General features: G+C 35.0%; 1 protein-coding gene and 1 pseudogene across 1 annotated transcript; one reads left to right on the top strand and one right to left on the bottom strand.

The window, feature by feature from the left end:
- Positions 1-558: 558 nt before the first annotated feature.
- On the top strand, positions 559-1,480 carry LOC116864877 (annotated as a pseudogene).
- A 1,969-nt stretch (positions 1,481-3,449) lies between these two features.
- LOC116864876 (olfactory receptor 51I1-like) lies at positions 3,450-16,789 on the bottom strand. Its single transcript, XM_032852692.1, has 2 exons — positions 16,670-16,789; positions 3,450-4,448 (listed from the first exon to the last, which is right to left on the bottom strand). Exons 1-2 carry the CDS (start codon positions 16,787-16,789, stop codon positions 3,450-3,452), a joined length of 1,119 nt encoding a protein of 372 aa, XP_032708583.1.
- Positions 16,790-17,242: the final 453 nt, after the last annotated feature.

Here is a 17,242-nt window from a genome sequence, read left to right as displayed (position 1 = left end):
CCACTTCTCACCATGTATTTTAAATTGACTAAGTTAACCATGTGATTTGTGACTCTTAATTTGTTCTGTGAGCATTTCTGTTCAAAACTTGCTTAGTTTTTCTGGTAGTGTATTTGGACACTGTCAATGCGTCAACAAAATTGCCCACAAGATAGAAGTTATAAATCACTTAAAAATTACTGCCATAGGCTTTTTCTTTGTTTGTTTGTTTCCAAAGATTTTATTTATTTGACAGAGAGAGACACATCGAGAGAGGGAACACAAGCAGGGGGAGTAGGAGAAGGAGAAGCAGGCTTCCAACTGAGCAGGGAGCCCAGTGCAGGACTTGATGATCCCAGGACCCTGGGATCATGACCTGAGCTGAAGGCAGATGCTTAGTGACTGAGCCACCGAGGCACCCCTGAATTAAACCAAATTCTACCCTATTCAATTTGCTTTGCATGCAACAGATACTTAGCTTGCTTCTGCCTCTAGACTCTCTCTTGAACCATTGAATGAACTTGAATTAATTTACCACTTGATTTTCCTACACCTGTTCTTTTTTTTAGATTTAAGATCATGTCTACGTTCAATGGCACCTACTACCAGCCACCCTTCTTCCTTCTTTCAGGAATTCCAGGGGTAGAGGAGTCTCACATCTGGATCTTCATCTTCCTGGGCATCATGTATATAATTGTCATCCTGGGGAACAGCATCATTATTCATATAATAAACAAGAATCCCAGCCTTCCCAAGCCTCAATATGTGTTATTGTCCCTGTTGGCAGCCACTGACATAGACATGTCAGCATCTCCATTGCCTACTGTACTTAATGTCTTTCTTCTCAACCACAGAAGGATTAAGTTCCATGGTTGTCTGGCTCAGATGTTCTTCATCCACACTTTCTCTTCCATGGAGTCAGCCATCCTGCTGGCCATGGCTTTTGACCACTTTGTTGTCTTACACAACCCACTGCGCTACACTGCTATCTTGACTCACTCCTGCATTACTCAGATGGGATTGGCTGCTGTGGCTGGAGGAGTGGCACTGATGGCTCCCTTGCCCATCCTGCTCAAATGGCTTCCCTTCCATAGGAACATCATCTTATCCCACTCATTCTGCTTCTGCCCTGACATGATGAAGCTAGCTTGTGAATCCATACATGTGAATATCATTTATGGGCTGGCATTGGTTCTCTGCTCCTTTGATATTTTTTTTCTTTATTTCTTTATTGTTCTGTCTTATACTTTGATCTTAAAGATAGTTCTGGACATTGCTTCCAGGGAAGGACAACTTAAGACATTCATGAGTCTCCCATATTGTCACTGTCCTCATTTTCTATGTCCCACTTATTGCTTTAGCCCTAATCCACAGGATAGGTAAATAATACTCCCTTCTCTCCCATGTCACGATGTCCAACATTTTCCTTTTCCTCACACCTGTCCTCAACCCTCTGGTTTACAGTGTGAAAACAAAACAATGTAGACTGTACTTAAGGTAGGATGATGCAATAGGGTGGGGTCACTTTGAGGGCCTGATTGGAAGGTACCGGGGATATTGAAAAAAAAAAAATGACCATGTGGGCTGAGGCACTTTCTTTGGTACATCTCTATATGGTTTTACCATAATATTTCTAGAAATATAATAATATTGCCTTCTAGTTTGAAATATTAGATCAAGAAAGATTCCTAAAGCTCCTTTCACCTTCACTTATATTTCTCATTTCTGGTATTTACATCACTTACCTATGAGCCCATTTCTATCTGAACAACCCTACAGATAATTCTTTTTTTTTTTTTAAGATTGTATTTATTTATTTGACAGACAGAGATCACAAGTAGGCAGAGAGGCAGACAGAGAGAGAGGAAGAAGCAGACTCCCTGCCGAGCAGAAAGCCCAATGTGGGGCTCCATCCCAGGACCCTGGGATCATGACCTGAGCCAAAGGCAGAGGCTTTAACCCACTGAGCCACCCAGGCGCCCCCCCCCTACAGATACTTCTATTTGAGACTCCCTCTTACATAGGTATATGGCTAAAATCTGATCTAAAATAAAATATTTATACTGTTATACAGACATTTATTATCTTTGGGGTGTTTGAGATTTTATAGAGGGAAATATTCCAAATGAGAGAAAGGAAGGTTTAGTTTCATAATTTTTATTTAAATCTGTTCATATTTTATGATTCTTTGAAACCATACCAATATAAGCTCCATATAACACAAAAATTCAGTGAAAGATTAAGGCAAAAATAGAGCAAAGCAGGTACATAAAATCTACCATTTATGTAATGTATACTTGATTTTCCTAGGTTGTATGAATTTAGATTTCATATTTAGTTGAATGTATAAGTATAGAATGCTTAAGCTAAAATCAAGACTCTGTAACTTATCTGTTATGTATCCAGGGATCATAGTGACCCGGATTTTTATGCCTCAGTGTCGCCATCAGTGAAAACAAGTTAATACTGTTATCTACTTTGTAAGGACATTATAAGAAGAAATGTGATAATTTATTTAACGTGTTTATAACAATATCAGACATATTGCAAATGTTCAGTAAATATTAACCACTTTATTATGGTCAAAAATATGGTAGAGGACAAAGATCAAGCCAGGATTTAAACAAAAATCCAAAAGAGTAAAGGCTTTTATGATTCAGATGGTGATATCAAAGGTGACCAGAAAACGAAGGGGGGGAATCAGAGAGGGAGATGAACCATAAGAGCCTATGGATTCCAAGAAACAAATTGAGAGTTTTAGAGGGGAAAAACAAACCGAGAAACCAACGGAAGTTTTATTCCTTCAGCAGTCAGAATGTAACCTTATTTATTCTCAGTATGAAATGGGAAATAAGATCTAAATAAAGTACGAATTCTGAATGAGTAAGCAAGAGGAGTAACAATAACCATTTCTCAGATCCTTATATATTATTCTTTGCAGACAGCTCCTTTATCTTTTATTAAAAGTCAGAATGTTCAGACATTAGACAGTATCTGGCTACAAGTAGAAGACAGATAATAAGCATATATGGTCATAAATTTATTGTCAATTTTGAATTTTCACACTCCAATTTAAACAACATTGGCAGTCAAGAATCAGGTGACATCCTGTTTTCTGCTATAAAATTAATCCCTCATTGATCTTTTACAATCCAGAGTTAGACTCCTCAATTTAGCACATGGGGCAATGTGATTTTCATCTGACTCATACACCAAATACATTGAGCTTGGGTTCCTGTTGCCATTTCTCCATACCACTACCAAACAATCATCATTCATGACCACAGTTATGATCATTTATTCAAGCATTCTGCTCACTCTCCCTCCTTAGTTAGGCTGGGTATTTCTTGAGGGGAAAACCAAATTTTTTTTAAATTTTTTAATTTATGGTACCTTGCATACTACTTGGCACACACTAGTTCTTGAATAGCATTTTTTAATTGATCGCCCCTTCTGATAATAGAGAAAAATCATTCCCCAGCAATAACACGTTGCACCCAAAATCTCTTGCGTAAGGCAGCCTGGATCTGCTGGGATTTGAGACTATATACAAGAGGGTTGAGCAGTGGTGTCATGAGGAGGTAGGCATTACTCATGGTGGTATATAGAATAGGAGAAGCATCCTGGGTATAGCAATGAAGCACTGCTAAGCTGATGAGGGGCAGGTAAAACACAAGCACCGTGCATATGTGGCAGGCACAGGTGTGCAGCGATCTCCAGTTTCTGTCTTGAGTCTTTAGCTTCATAATAGTGCCCAATATCTTCATGTATGAAGTTATGATGAAGACCACATCCACTGCAAACGTGCAGAGTACAAAAACCAGTCCATAGGTACTACTGAAAGATACATCCCCACAGGCCAGGTTCAGCACATCTGGGTAGTAGCAATAAGAGTGTGAGAGGATATTAGCACCACAGAAAGGAAAGGTCCTAAGGAAAAAAGGCAGAGGAGCCAGCAGAGTGGCACCTCGTATGAGGGCAGCCCCACTAAGGCAGGCAACGGTAGCGTGGGTAAGGATCCTGGTGTAGTTTAGTGGAGCACAGATAGCTACCAAACGGTCAAAAGCCATGGCCACCAGGACACCTGATTCTACAGAGGAGAGGGTGTGGATGAAGAACATTTGAGTTAGGCAGGCATCCAGGCCGACATGGCGGGCATCAAACCAGAAGACAGCCAAGACACTAGGCATTGTGGACAATGAAAGGCCTAGGTCAGTAAGGGCAAGCACAGCCAAAAAATAGAACTGAGGTTCATGAAGATTCTGCTCTGCTGTTACTAGGATAAGAAGAAGAGCATTACCCACAAGGGCTATGAGGTAGAGGACACAGAAGGGGATGGAGATCCATATACGTGCAGCCTCCAGACCAGGAATACCAATGAAGGAGAAAGTGGGCCAATTAGAGGCAGTACTATTAAAAGCCAACATGAGACAATGTATGTAGGATGGTAGTCCAAGATGCTTGCAAACCTGTAAAGGAGAAACAATGTCAGGAAATTTGAAAGCCAAATTTAAAGTAATTAATGCACAGAATGATCAAATTAAGATATGGAGAACTCAAAATTGAGTTTATATTTTTAGCTTCATAATTATTTCTTTTGGTGTGTGGTTGGCAACTAAGCACATGGAAAGATGTTCACCATCACTATTTATTAGGTAGATGTCATTTCTCATTCAATTCAATAAGATACAATTAAAAGAATGGCTAGAATTAAAAAGATCAAAAATGCTATATGTTGATGATGAACAACTGGAACTCTCATACATGGAATGTAAATAGTACAGGCTCTTCAGAACACATTTCGGCAGTTTTCTTATAAAGTTACACACGTACTTCTTGTACAGTTAGCATCATTCAGAAATTTCCCTTCTACAAGTTTTCCCAAGAGAAATAAAAACTCATATTCACACAAAGGCTTGTACACATTTATTCATAGCAGTTTTATTCATAATAGCAAAAATAAAATAAAACAGAAAGAAATCAAATATACAACCACTACTGATTGGACAAACAAACTATGGCCAATCCATATACTTTAAATCAAAAAGGAAGAAATTACTGATAGATCCAACAACATGAATGGATCATTTATGCCATGTGAAAGAAACAAACATTAAAGATCAAATGCTGTATGACCTCATTTATATGAAATTCTAGAAGAGACAACATCATAGTGATAGTTGATCAAAGGTTGCAGAGGTGAAACCAGAGTGTGAAGAGATTGGTTGTAAACAGGCAGACCTATCTTTTTGGGAGACGAAAATGTCCCATTCCATGACTGATTACATGACTTTCTATGCTTTTAAAAATTCATCAAATTCTACTATTAAAATTGGTCATTTTATGTTAAGTGAGTTCCACCTCAATAATGTTAACGAAAAATACAAGATTTTTGAATGAAGGATAACTTTATAATTATTTTAAATCTACAGTTCATCAAAAAGTATCTCTTTAGGATTTCTCCAGATCCTTCCTTTCAACTCATTCATAAAGGAACTGTCACTGTCATTTGTGAAATAACTTGACCCTGTTACCAGAAATATATCATATCTGAGATGAGTGCCAGGCTATGTTTTTCACACATCCACCTGACTCTGGTCTAAATGGTCCACATCCCATACTGAAAAAAATAAAAACCTCTATGTCCTCTTTAACATTTTTGTCGACAGGGTCTTTAAAGAGCTGTAACACCCTACATGCATCCTATACCTTAGAAATCTAAACCTGCCTTTGGACAAAAAACATAGCTTCTCTATTTCAAATTGGTTTACATATCTGCTCCTCTTCTTTTCTGAGTCATATAAAATTTCTGAGTACTCTGAAGGTTTCAGTTAATTCCCAAATTTTCATACTCAACCCAGATCTGTTTTCTGAATATATATTCAGGTGACCCATAGATATCTCTACCCATGTTTCAAAGGAAATTCAAGTATATACCCTAAGCATAAGGGCTAGTTTAACCCTTATTGATGCTTACCACTTTTTCCTGTGCTTTCTTCAGAAATATCCCTCTCTATTACATGCCTTGTGAATTTCTCTTCAGTCTTAAAAATTAATCTTAAATTTAATTCATCTAGAAAGTATCCCCTAATCCCTTCAAAAAGAATTAAACAAACTTTCTTCCCTGGTACTTTTTAATGTTGCTATCATTACACCCACAAAATTTTGAATTTGTGATTATTTTTCTGTCCTGTGGAGTAGTCTTCAAGTACTTGAGATTACAAGCTTCTTTATTTCTCACATGAGATTTTTTTCCTGAAAAACCTTACGTATTATGATAAACAATTTATATAAGTAAATGATTGACTTCTTTAAGAACAACTGAGGTAAGTTGCTTGATCTCACTAAATCTCAGGTTTTTTTTTTCCCCAGTAAATTTGTAATAATGTTACTATATTAAATGGTGCTGTGAGGATTAATTGTGTGAGGTAGAGAAAAAAGCATGCAACATACTCACTGCCTAAAACCTATCAGCTTTTGTTTTTTGGCTTTCGTAATACTTAACTCAATACAAATGTATGTGTAAGTGAATTGTAAACATTAGAAAAACCCTATATTAACTTCATTAGAAGACACAGTGATCAATATGAAATATTAAAATATTTCTGCAAAATAAAATCTCACATTATTTTATAGTTTAAAATTTCATATTAAAATCATGTATCGATTTTATTAAACATTATAGTATTTCAGAGAAGTTATATGTATATATAAACTAAATTATACACACATATATGTAGCTATCAAATCTTTTCTGTGTGTTGTTCATATTTGTGAAAGAACAGTAAAAAACACAATAAGGTCATAGTTGATCACACCAATATTCCCAGGTCAATAATAGAAGCTTGATTGTATGTTGGTTAAAGAAAAGAGGCAGCACAAACAGAGATAGAGAGGCAGAATAAGACAGGGATACAGAGGGAAAGAATGGAAGAAAACAAGAAAAAAAGAGGGAGGGAAAGAAGAAGGAAAAAGGGAAATTTTAGAAAAAAATAATTAAGTACAGTTAAATTAATTAACATACAGCTGATTTAATTAATTTAAAATTAATTAAAATACAGCTGATACCTGGCCCATTTTCATATACTAGTGGAGAAGTCAATACATATTTCCTAGATCCCAGTACTTGGATTTCTATAAGAAAACAAACTAAATAATCAATATAAATATTATATGTAAAATAATGTACATCTAAATAATATATGAATATTGAGTGCATTATATGTGTGTGTATATGTGTATGTATTTTTCCCTGCAAAGTCCAACCAGAAGCTATGTTCATACACAATTTTTAAAAAGGTTTCACTTTGATTTTTTAAAGGCTCTATCTTAAACATGTACAAATGAGAAATGCCCCTGGTAGTAGTAGGTATTGAGGAGGGCACGTATTGCATGGAGCACTGGGTGTGGTGCATAAACAATGAATCTTGGAACACTAAAAAATAAAATAAAATTTAAAAAGAAAAAAGAACACATAAAACATCTAGTTAAAAAATATCTTGCACTTACACATAAACCCCTACATAAGCATTGCAGAAACTCAGAAAAGTAAGCCAATTTAAAAGATAACGATGTAGGCACCACCTACATTTAGCAGATTTAACATTTTGCCATTTTTTTTCAGATAACATTTTGTAAAGGAATAAAATGTTACAATACAAAAAAAAAAACCACCAAACCCACACTCATTCACATTTACCTTTTATGCATGTATCTTAGTTATTAGCATAAAAGCTTCTTGCTTTACCACAACTCAAGCTTCAAGCAAGTTGAAAATAATTAGATTCCAGCTCTTTAATCCTGCTTTCATTATTATATATTATTTTATACATAAATATAATATATATTATAAATATTACTTACAAATAAATATATACAATGTTATTTATAAATGTTCTATGATTATATATAAATAAATCATTATTCAAAAATATATGAATATAACATATTTATAGTATAATAATTATAAATGACATTAGTTATGTATAAATAAAATAAATCCATTATTTTGGTCAAGGAAAAAAAAATCCATTTTATATCAGCTGCTGAAAGTTTTATTTTACTTCTTTCCCCTTTGAAGTTACATTATGTTATGTTATATTATGTTATGTTGTTCTGTTATACTACCTTTTGTCAATTATGTACTTTTTAAAGAGAAACTTGTTTGTGTCACGTACCATCCAAGTTGCAGAATCAGATTAAACAGCACTATGAAAGAAACTAAATTATTATGGTTTAAAAATTGGCTGTCATTCACCCTTATGTACTCCAAAGGGTCATTTAGTCTTTCTGAGAACTAATACTCCTATTGTCAAGATATGGGTAATCATTTTAGAAAGATTAAACAAAAAGCAGAAGAAGAGCTTATTGTAATGCTGACAGAATTGAAAGCAAAACTTATAAAAGTTACTGTGGACTAATGCGTTGAGGTCTGCTTCAGAGGTATATACCTAATTCACGTTCATATCTAAATCATTCCATATATGTTAACTTGGTAATGCTGGCGAAGGCTTTCACTGATGAGCTGGAATTTAAGGAGAATTCTAAGGAAACATCAGTTTGGGAAAAGCAAATATGCTTCCTGTGTAAAGGAACAATATTCCTTGTGTAATTCTGCAAAATTAATGTGACATTACAGAGAACTTAGATTAGGAATATTATGGCATCTGGTATTACTAACACAGGGTTGAAGCTGCAGATCAGCAAGTCTCTAAATACTAGAACAGTTCTTCACCCAGGTCATTCATATATATATAAAAATACACAAGTTTGGTTTTGAATGGTCATTTTCCCAAAACACAAATACTCATTTGAATACTTTGAAGCTTGTAAAGAAGATGACAGTTATCACCAGTAGGCATGAACTCAACATTTAGATTGGGAAAAGTTCTTTTGCTTAATAAGGTGGGAAAGGAACCTTCAAAATTTGCAAAATCATTTGATATTCTCCATGGTTTTGCATCTAAAGACAGAGTATGCCAACTTAGTCAAATCTAATGCATGTTTGCAAAATGTATTCATGAGACATGAGTTTTAGGATTCCAGGGAAAGCTATCACATTAAGAAACACAGTCCATGAAATCTGAGAATCTACTACTAGCTGCTAACCACAGTATGCACATATACCATTAACAAATACTCTTTAAATTGATCATGATTACAACAATTATTACTTAGAAGAAAACACAGATAAAGTCAAATCAATCATTTAACTTTAAAATGTACTATTTATCAAACACAGAATTCGCCAGTTTAATCCTCAAATCTCACATACCCTAACTCAACAACACTCAGCATTCCTGTAGATCTCTTTACTCTGGAAAACCGGTTTTTATACCAGTTTACTTGTAAGGACATTTACAATGGTGGTGGCAAAAGACTCACACAGTGAATGACCTTTTCACTTGCAGATGTGTCTGTGGGCAGGATCCTCCCGCCCAAGAGGAGACACAGAACTCCACAGCTCAGTGTGCGGAAACAGCTTTACTTCAAGGGCTTGGTGGTTTAATGGTGATTTACAAACCAACAAGAGAGAGTCTCCCAGGCGCCCGAAAAGTTCTGCTGAGATTTAAAAATCCCTGTGGGTTCCCAACTCACAGCCAAGAAGCGTAAATTTATTTTCACCCCAAAGAATCTGAGAAAGAAGGGAGCATGATAGAGCATCTTTTTGTATTGGAGAAACCAAAAGCTTCCTTTTTTGTTTTGTTTTGAACACAGTGGTCTGAGCAATTTCTTTATCATATGAAAAGCAGGCTGTAGTGAAGACATGTAAATCAGAACTATGTTTAAATAACATCAACTGTTTAAGAAATGTTAAGCTTCTTAGCAAATAAAATAGTAACTACTTAAAAATATTTAGTACAAATAAGTACCTGCATGCTGTCAAAGCTTAAAATATGCATAATTGTTTCATTTAATTTTTGCAAAGACAATAAGTATTTTCCCAGAGGTAACAAAGCAAAACCATGTCTAAATTTATCTTTCTGTAAAGAAAATAAAATATATTAAAATAATTTAGTACATGACATCAGACTGTATCCTTCTATACCTTGTGTTTTTCTCCCAAGGATTTATCAAAGGCATATTTCTATGACAGTACCAAAAAATGTCTCTCTGACTTTTAAAAGACAGTTAATATTGCATAATAAGAATATAATATAATGCTATAACTACCTTCCTGATTTTTCAGATTATGTTTCACAAATATGGATAATTATGCCATCTTAGTTCTTATCATTTTGTGCACTCATATGTGTATTTCTATAGGAGACAAGCTAAAGTGAAATTGCTGGACCAAAGTATATCTACTTTGCATATTTAATTCCTGTTTAACTTCCTTTCAAAAATGCACAGAAGTGTAAAGATTTGTCAAAAGATGTGAAAGACAAAATTTTCTATTCATAAGGCAAATTTGTACCAATGTAAGGCTTTCTAATCATAGCAAATATGAAAGGATTGCATAAAAGCAGGTGTTCCTTATTCATGTTAAAACATAATTGCAGTATTTTGAAACTCAATGTAAAGAAATTGGAGACCAGGCCCAATATGAGATTAACCTTATGTTGCATCTTGGAGCTCTCCAAGCAGGAGAATCATGAGTTATGGGTCTTGAGCCATGCTGGAATGGCAAGTATAAATTAGATTCATAATTTATTAATTAAACTAAAGAGAATCCTACTTTGACATAATCCTAATAGTATTTTATTTTTTTAAGATTTTATTTATTTATTTTAGAGAAAGAGAGAGCACAAGCAGGGGAATTGGCAGGCAGAGAGAGAGGGAGAAGCAGGCTCTCCACGGAGCAGAGAGTCCAACTCTGTGTGTGATCCCAGGACCCTGAGATTATGATCTGAGCCAAGGGCAGATGCTTAACCAACTGAGCCACCCAGGCACCCCCCCAGTAGTAGTTTAGAAGAAGATGGTCAGGTTGGGATCTTTATAGGGTTTTGGGATCTGGACCAAAGATCTGAGATATTTTTTGGAAGGTGGGAATTGAAAGGCAATATATGAATTTTATAGCTAATAATTTAGGGTGGAGATAATGTGGTATGGGAAGTGAAAGCAGTCTTGACAAATAAACTGTCATTTGATAAGTGACTTAAGCTGTTTTTCTGTGTGTGTAATCTATTTCTCTCAAATAATTTCCACTTGTCCAGAGGAACATATAGATTGTTTGAATAAATTTATTTTCAGGAACTTAATAAAACCAAGGATGAAGTTATGTGTTTTATCTACATGGATCCAAGTGTTCTAGCTCTATTTGCCATTTCACTGATGGTAACATTAGGAAATTTTACATTTAGTAAAAGTGGAGTTAGATGGTGTATATTATCTAGTTTTCTGAGATTCTATGTATTTTAGTTCTTCCCAAAGCTTCCTGAGAGGTTAAATTGATTGATAAATTCCATAATGCCATTTCATATAGTAACTATTCACAGCTCTATCTCAAGAACACAGATATAGCCATTAATACATTAATACACAAAGTTAGGGCACATGGGTGGCTCAGTTGTTTAAGTGTCTGACTCTTGATTTTGGCTCAGGTCATGGTTCAGAGTCATAAGATCGAGCCCTGTGCCAGGCTCTGTGCTGGGTATGGAGCCTGCTTAAGATTCTCTCTCTCTTTCTGTTCCTCCTTCTCTAAAAATAATAATAGTAAAAAATACACAAAGTTGTTCAATAAATATTTTTAATAAATAATACATTGCTGGATTTATTGATAGAGATGTAACATGAATTTAATGTCCTCTCTTGCTGAGCCTGGGTATATCTGATAAATCAATAGAAGGATAAAAAATAAGAAATACTCCTTTTCCTGAAAGTGGTTGAACTTTATAAATTTAAATACCTCATCTAAGAGTCTGTACTCACATTTTAGGAATCACTTATACAAAGAACATCTTCCTCTGGCCCCCATTCCTTCGTTTCACTTTTCTCAGATGTCATGAGTCTTCACAACTTTGAGAAGAAAGGAAATTGCTTATTTTATTTTCATCTAAGTCACACAAAAAATTAATGGGTTAAAGGATTATTAATTATAATCTATATTTCCATATTGCTTTTTTTTTTTTTAAATTTTATTTATTTGACAGACAGAGATCACAAGCAGGCAGAGACAGGCAGAGAGAGGAAGTGAAGCAGACTCCCTGATGAGCAGATAGCCCCATGCAAGGCTCAACCCCAGGACCCTGAGATCATGACCTGAGCCTAAGGCAGAGGCTTTAACCAACTGAGCCACCCAGGCGTCCTTCCATACTGCTATCTTTAAAAAAGCAAAAAACAATAAGAAAAAGACTCAGGAAAATGCAAGCTTCTTTAGATAATATATCTTTCTTGGTGGTATTTTATTCTACATACATTAGTGGTCTCAATTCACAGTCTTATTATGGATATGTAAAGATTCAGGATGAGAAGAATCAGTGGAGACAGCTGATCAACCAATATTCACACTAAAGTAATTTCCATTGTGATTGCTTTTCCTTCATATAAGGGAAAATAAATACTTTGCATCAGAGAGGAGATATTTTTCCAATAAAAGTTAGGCTTATAGAAATTATAACTTTGATGTTATTTTGAGGTTTATTTTGATAAAGGGAAAATATGCTTGGGACCATGAATGACCTTTGAACCCTAGATTGCCTACATGTTAATTATCTGACATAGGGGCCAATAAATTAGTTTATTTGAATTTGAGCTTCTTCGAAAATAACATGATTTGCAAATTGAAGTGAGAATATGTGACTTCATGTGGAAAAAAGTAAACAATAAAAGACACATAAAAAAAGTGTTTCCTTTAAATTCATAGGCATGACTCATCAAAGGAGGGTCTACTGCTATTCCCACAATTTTTACTAGCTGAATTTATGGATATTTGGCCACTCCTGTGAATGCCATTGAATCTGTGGATTCTACTAGGCTGAAATGCTGTATTTTTATTTGAAACTACATGACAAAAAAGGCCCTTGACATACACTTATGTATATGTGTTTGTGTAAGGTGCATGGGGTGTATAGTGTGCATGGGTGTATAGTGTGGGATGATGGGAAATGTTATCTAATTTATCATTTCAGAATTCCAAGGTAATTTCTACATACATTTAATATGGTTTCACATCTGAAACACACAGCATAAATTGGACAACAGTAGAGTTCAAACAGATGCCTGTGATGCGATTAATTTTTGAGAAATCTCCAAATATATTGTAGAAGATATGAACAATCCTCAAATTTGGATATTACATATAAAAAATTAACTTCAGGGTGAAATGATACCAAGACTTAATGAGTGATCTCCAATTCACCTGATGCCAAAAAGTATCCAATACTTGGGCTATTTGTGAAGCATTCTTAGTAAGTAATGAGAGAGGGACAGTAATGAGAGAGGGACTTTAAATCACAAAGAAAATGGGACTTCCCAGGAGATTATATCCTCAGGAGATAGCTGCATGAATAATAAAGGAGCTCAAATCAGGTCACAAGGACTCTTGACTTTGGACATGGAAGAGAAAGCTGCCCATGCAGAGAAATTCTCTGCCTTTCAGATGAGAAGTTACCTGAGTTTGGAAAAGAACTAAAAACAAAGATTTTGGATTAACTAGTGTATAGAGAAAGTCTGGCTTATAATACAAGGAATTATAGGAATGGAGAGGTGTTTCTTTCTGTGAAAATATCCCTAATTTGTTTCCTTCAAGAACCTATAAATAGTGGACACTGGTATTGAACCAGACAAGTCAGTGGGTTCAGTGTATTCCTGAACTAAAGGAGTGTAGAACTATCCATGCCATGAGGTTCAGAGATGACCAACAAGTATAGATTCTGAAAAATCTTCCAAACAAAACAAAACACCATGCAGAAGAAAAAGCATTGAGAATAAACATGGCACCAGCCCTTAATTTTGAAAGGTACAATGATTGGACCAAGCAAAATGAGCTTTATCCAAAAAAGAGTGAGTTTCCTAGCTATGTTACCCCCACCTTCTCTATCCTTTACAACAAAATTTTAAAAATGGTAAAAGATGGTAATAGCACTTCCGAAGCTAATCCCAATTTTCTTAACATTTTAAGATAATGCAAAGAAATTTAGTTAATCCCCTGTTGTATTTCTAGAAGTTTCATCCAAATTGACTTGGATTGAGATTTTGAAATATTGACTAGCCTGTCATATGGGCACAGGGACAAGTAGGCAGGATCTTCAAGCTTCTAATTCACAATATCATTTTAGATAGTCAGACTTTATAGAAACACTTGAAAAATTATTATTTTCTCTGAGAATCTTAATCTGATCGAAGATTAGATTTAAGGGGGAATTCAAATAGGAATAGCTGGGAAATACTCAGGCCACCACAGCTAGGACCCATAAACCCCAGACAGGTAATGAAGATTTGGCAGTGCAGTTCTCTACAAAGGCCCCCAAACAATACCAATGATGGCATTAATGAGTGAGGGTAGATGAAAGATTGAAACAAGGAGTACATGCAAATATTTGTAAAGCTTATTGTTTGTAAGATGACTGCTATATGAAGAGTATAAGTATATATATGCAATGTCTATTTAGTTTCATAAAAACAGAATCTGATGAGGGATAAACTCAGAAAAGAAATGTGTACTTTGCTATCTATGAGAAGGAGAACCAGTGTATCCAAAACTGGTTTTATCTAGATAAATAAATTTTGGAAACATAGACCATGAAAATGGTCTCATCTCTGACATATTGTACATTATAGTTGAATATTAAACAAGCTTATCATTCCTTCAAAGAAGAGCTAGTTATACTTTCTTAGATCTGGATATAATCTTAAAGCTTACAGCCAAGCATATCAAGAAAAATAATATTTATTGAGTATTTGGGTGAATAACCATACCTTTATGGAACTACATCAACAAAATATGCATTTTATAAATTTTGTTTTTATTGTTATTAAAAATGAACAATTTCCTTACACAAATATGTAAAAAACTTTGTAAAATAACCCTAGATCTTAAGTAAAACTCAAAATATTTAACCCTATAATAAAAAAAAAAGCCATGAACATGATTTAACAAATATTAAACCATCTAAGATTTTAGTATTTTTAAATATATAGAACTAAATTATTTTTGTTTTTCTTTATGTTCAATCAAAAAAAATGACATCTACATTCAACAATGAATTAACATGGAACAGTGCTTCATAACCTGTGGAGTGAAGGTACACTTAAAATTCTTCAATCAATCACAAAACATTTTCATAAGTATAACTAATATTATGCTTAAGAAAAATGAAATGGAAATACATGCAAAATCCAGTAATAACCTTATTATTGTATACTAGTAACAATTAGTATTATTAAACTAAAGAAGTAGAGATATATAATGTCAATTAATGCAAAAGTTTCTAATGCTTATTTTAAATTTCTACACTCATTTCATTGCAGAAAAAATAGGATATAAAAATGTGTCCATGGAGAGAAATGTGTCCATGAACTACAGTTTAAGTAACACTAGTCTAATAAGGATCAAGGTAGACCAAGGCAGTAATATATACCTTTGCATGATATACCACTGTAATTACAATAACAGGCATGAATATGTATGGATTTTGGAATTTTAAAAGAAATTTATTTGAAGTGCATTATGTATTTTGGATTTTTTATTTTAAAAAAATCATCATGCAAACTAAAGGACTTAAACTAAATATCAAGTGTACATTTCTCCCTCATTTTTCCTCTAAAAAGCCACAATATCTGAAGAATTTGATAAAAAAAAAGGTCTTGTTTTTTAATCTAGAGGTTCAGTTGGCTTTTTCCTCTAAAAAGCCACAATATCTGAAGAATTTGATAAAAAAAAAAAGTCTTGTTTTTTAATCTAGAGGCTCAGATGCTCAGCATTTAAACTCATACTAGATACAAATCAGGGCTGGTCATTTTAAAATAAAAGGTATTATGAGTTGTCAAATGCTCAAGACAAATTACAACATCTGGAATGAGACAATAAATGTCATTCTAGGAAAGGCATGTGGCGCTGGCAGCGTGTTGCCCACCAACAGCACCAAAGCCATATTCTCCACCTTCCTGGTGACAGGCGTACCTAGTCTGGAGACTGTGCATATCTGGATCTCCATACCCTTCTGTACCATATTCTTCATTACCTTGGTGGGTAATGTGACCAACTTGGCAGTTATCCACAGGGAACAGACCCTCCATGTGCCTATGCTCCTCTTCCTGGCCATACTAGCTGCCTCTGATCTGGGTCTGTCCCTCTTCACTTTCCCCAAAATGCTGAGGATCTTCTCGCTGGATGCTTGAGAGCTCAGCTTCTCTACTTGCTTCACCCAAATGTTTTTTATTCACACTTTCCAGGATTTTGAGTTGGCTATCATACTGGCAATGGCCTTCGACCGCTATGTGGCCATTTCTCACCCATTGCATTATTCTTCCATTCTCACCGACAGTGTAATAGGTTTGGCCATTGTAGTGTGAACCTTGACTGTACAGGTACCTCTGCCTATCCTCTTGAGAAGGCTGTGCTTCTGTCATTCCAATGTACTATCTCATTCCCACTGCCTGCATCCTGACATTATAAAGCTCTCTTGTTCCAGCACCAGGATCAATAGCATCTTTGGATGTGGTATTATCCACTATGGGACTTGATTTTCTTCTCATTCTCTTTTCATATGCCCTGATACTAAAAACTGTACTGAGCATTGCATCCTACGGTGGTTGTGTCAAGGCTCCGAACACCTGCATTTCCCCCATCTGTGCTGTGCTTCTCTTTTTCACACCCATGATCTGCCTGTCTGTACTGCACTGCTTTGGCCCAAAACTTCCCTCGCATATCTACATGACCATGGCTAACATGCATTTCCTCATTCCTCCTGTGATGAACCCCATTGTGTATATGGTGAAAACCAAAGAGATAGGAGATAAAATTCTGAAATGCTTCATCAAAAAAGGACCAGAATCCCAAGTCACATTTATAACATGAATGAGCTCTAGCCTTACAGAGAAAGAACGTTTCATGAAACAAAAACCTTGCTGATATTCCAAATGCCCACAAAGATTCTGTTTGATTGACTCTTTTGAATTACACGGAATATTGGGCTGGGTATCCTGTAAAATGATTTCTATTCTCTGATTTGAAATGTGCATTGAACAGTAAAAATTATTTAGGAAATTGAAAGTCTGAAATAATGGACTTTTGTCATTATTTTTTAGTCCCAATGGTTCACATGTTTTAGTCAGAGAAGTTTGTAGTCTGATAGCTCGTCATGGACAGAGTGAATAAAGT

This window comes from Lontra canadensis, unplaced genomic scaffold (genome assembly GCF_010015895.1).
Source record: "Lontra canadensis isolate GAN:19392208 unplaced genomic scaffold, GSC_riverotter_1.0 scaffold7, whole genome shotgun sequence".
NCBI classification, from domain to species: domain Eukaryota; kingdom Metazoa; phylum Chordata; class Mammalia; order Carnivora; family Mustelidae; genus Lontra; species Lontra canadensis.
This window is presented reverse-complemented; position numbering and strand designations above follow the sequence as displayed.

Bases quoted from the DNA above. Each gene is read 5' to 3' on its own strand.
- LOC116864876 (XM_032852692.1), bottom strand. From the start codon at position 16,789: ATGCGAGGGAAGTTTTGGGCCAAAGCAGTGCAGTACAGACAGGCAGAT. The intron at 4,449-16,669 runs GTAGGATGCAAT...TCTCCTTTACAG, and splicing joins GGAGCCTTGACACAACCACC to GTTTGCAAGCATCTTGGACT.